Consider the following 2,290-nt stretch of genomic DNA (forward strand, 5'->3'; position numbering starts at 1 on the left):
GGCTGCCCCCACCACTGTCTACACTGACTCCCCAAGGCACTGTAGGCATTGCTTCCTTCATCTGCACTGGCTCCCCTGACTCCTGTCTACACGACCCACCTCCATTGTCTGCACCAGCTCGCCTGGGCCATAAACAGCACTGTCCCTATTGCCTACACCAGTTTACTCGGGCCATAGTCAATGCTGGTACCCAGATTGTCTGCCCTGGCTCTTCTAGCCACTGTCTGCACGGATACCCCACACTCTGTTGACTCCCTTGAGCACAGTCTACACTGCCCCCAAACTGCCTGCACCTGCTTCCCCAGGCAACTATCCACAATGACTTTCCCCACATTGCTACACTGGTTCTCCTGGCCACAATCAGCACTGCCGCCCTTCTTGTCTACACCCACTCCCTTGTCCATTTCTTTCTTTCTTTCTTTTTTTTTTTTTTGAAATAAAGTCTCACTCTGTCACCCAGGCTGGAGTACAGTGGCACAGTCTTGGCTCATTGTAACCTCTGCCTCCCAAGTTCAGGTGGTTCTCCTACCTCAGCCTCCCAAATAGCTGGGATTACAGGTACATGCCACCACACCTGTCTAATTTTTGTATTTCTAATAGAGACAAGGTTTCACCATGTTGGCCAGGCTGTTCTCAAACTCCTGACCTCAGGTGATCTGCCTGCCTCGGCCTCCCAAAGTGTGCTGGAATTACAGGCATGAGCCACCATGCCCGGCCTTTTTTTTTTTTTCCTTTGGACAGGGTCTCACTCTGTCACCCAGGCTGGAGTGTAGGGGCATGAGCATGGCTCCTACAGCCTCAACCTTCCAGGCTCAAGTGATCCTCCCCCCTCAGCCTCCCAAGTAACTGGGACTACAGGTACAGCCACCATGCCCAGCTAATTTTACAATTTTTTGTAGAGAGAGTTTTGCTATGTTGCCCAGGCTGGTCTCAAACTCCTAGGCTCAAGTGATCCTCCCACCCCAGTCTCCCGAAGTGCTGAGATTACAGGCGTGAGCCACTGCACCTGGCCTCTTGTCCATTTTCTACACTGCCTTACCATTGTCTACATTGGCTCTTCTGGGCCACAGACAGCACTATCCCCATTGTCTACACCAGCTATTTCGGCCATCAGCTGTGGGGTGTTTTCACGGTCTCACATGGTGTCTACACTGGCTCCTGTGACCACTGTCTACATAAACACCCCACTTTTTCTACACTGGTTCTCCTAGGCACTCTCTAAAGTGCCCCTCGACACTGTCTACACTGACTCCCTGGAGAACTGTCTGCATTCACCTCCCACATTGTATCGACCAGTTCCCCTGAGCCAGGATCGACCATCTCTGCCAGGTGCTGGCTGCATTGATCTTCCCACGTTGTTTGTGCTGGCTCCCCTCAGCAGTGTCTGCAGAGTCCCCCAGTGTAGTCTCCATGCTCCTCTGCCCAGTGTTGTCTACACTGGCTCACTTACAGGCTGTTGAGTCTCGCCCCACATCACCACACTGGCCTCCTTGTGTTCTGTCTGCACAGCCCCTGACAGCATCTGTGCTGGTTCTCCTGCACAGCGTTACCTCCAGCAGCTCCCTCACGGCGTCATCAACATTGACACCCACACATTTATCTCCACTGACAGCCCCAGGGACTCTCTAACCAGTGCTGTCTAACAGAAATAGCACGCAAGCTGCATATAGGATTTTTAATTCTCCAGCAGCCACCCCATTAAAAAGTTAAAAGAAAGAGACCAGGCACGGTGGCTCACGCCAGCACTTTGGGAGGCTGAGGCAGGTGGCTCACCTGAGGTCAGGCATTCCAGACCAGCCTGACCTCAAGTGAGCCACCTGCCTCAGCTAATTTTTGTATTTGTAGCAGAGATGGGGTTTCACCATGTTGGCCAGGCTGGTCTCAAAAAATGCAAAAATTAGCCAGGCATGGTGACAGGTGCCTATAATCCCAGCTACTCGGGAGGCTGAGGCAGGAGAATTGCTAGAACCTGGGAGGCCAAGGTTGCAGTGAGCAAGATCGCGCCATTGCACTCCAGCCTGGGCAATAGAGCAAGACTCTGTCTCAAAATCAAAAAAAGAAAAGAAAGAGATGAAATGTATTTGTTTATTTATTTATCTATTTATTTATTTGAGGCGGGGTCTTACTGTGTCACCCAGACTGGAGTGCGGTGGCACAGCTCACTGCAGCCTCAATCTCTTGGTCTTAATTGATCCTCCCACCTCAGCCTCAGTCTCCTGAGTAGCTGGGACTACAGGCATGTGACACCATGCCCAGCTAATTTTCGTGTGTGTGTGTGTGTGTGTGTGTG

The 2,290-nt window shown here is 51.7% G+C and overlaps 1 protein-coding gene across 1 annotated transcript in view; it reads left to right on the forward strand.

The window, feature by feature from the left end:
* LOC105535881 overlaps positions 1 to 2,290 on the forward strand; it is a 14,761-nt gene that overhangs the window by 4,404 nt on the left and 8,067 nt on the right. The window contains exons 4-7 of the mRNA XM_011975133.1: positions 118 to 186; positions 1,071 to 1,132; positions 1,212 to 1,329; positions 1,510 to 1,632. Of these exons, the coding sequence (XP_011830523.1) occupies positions 118 to 186; positions 1,071 to 1,132; positions 1,212 to 1,329; positions 1,510 to 1,632 (372 nt within the window). The remainder of the gene's footprint in view (positions 1 to 117; positions 187 to 1,070; positions 1,133 to 1,211; positions 1,330 to 1,509; positions 1,633 to 2,290) is intronic.

The sequence above is a fragment of the Mandrillus leucophaeus genome, unplaced genomic scaffold, assembly GCF_000951045.1.
Source record: "Mandrillus leucophaeus isolate KB7577 unplaced genomic scaffold, Mleu.le_1.0 Scaffold151, whole genome shotgun sequence".
Classification (NCBI taxonomy): domain Eukaryota; kingdom Metazoa; phylum Chordata; class Mammalia; order Primates; family Cercopithecidae; genus Mandrillus; species Mandrillus leucophaeus.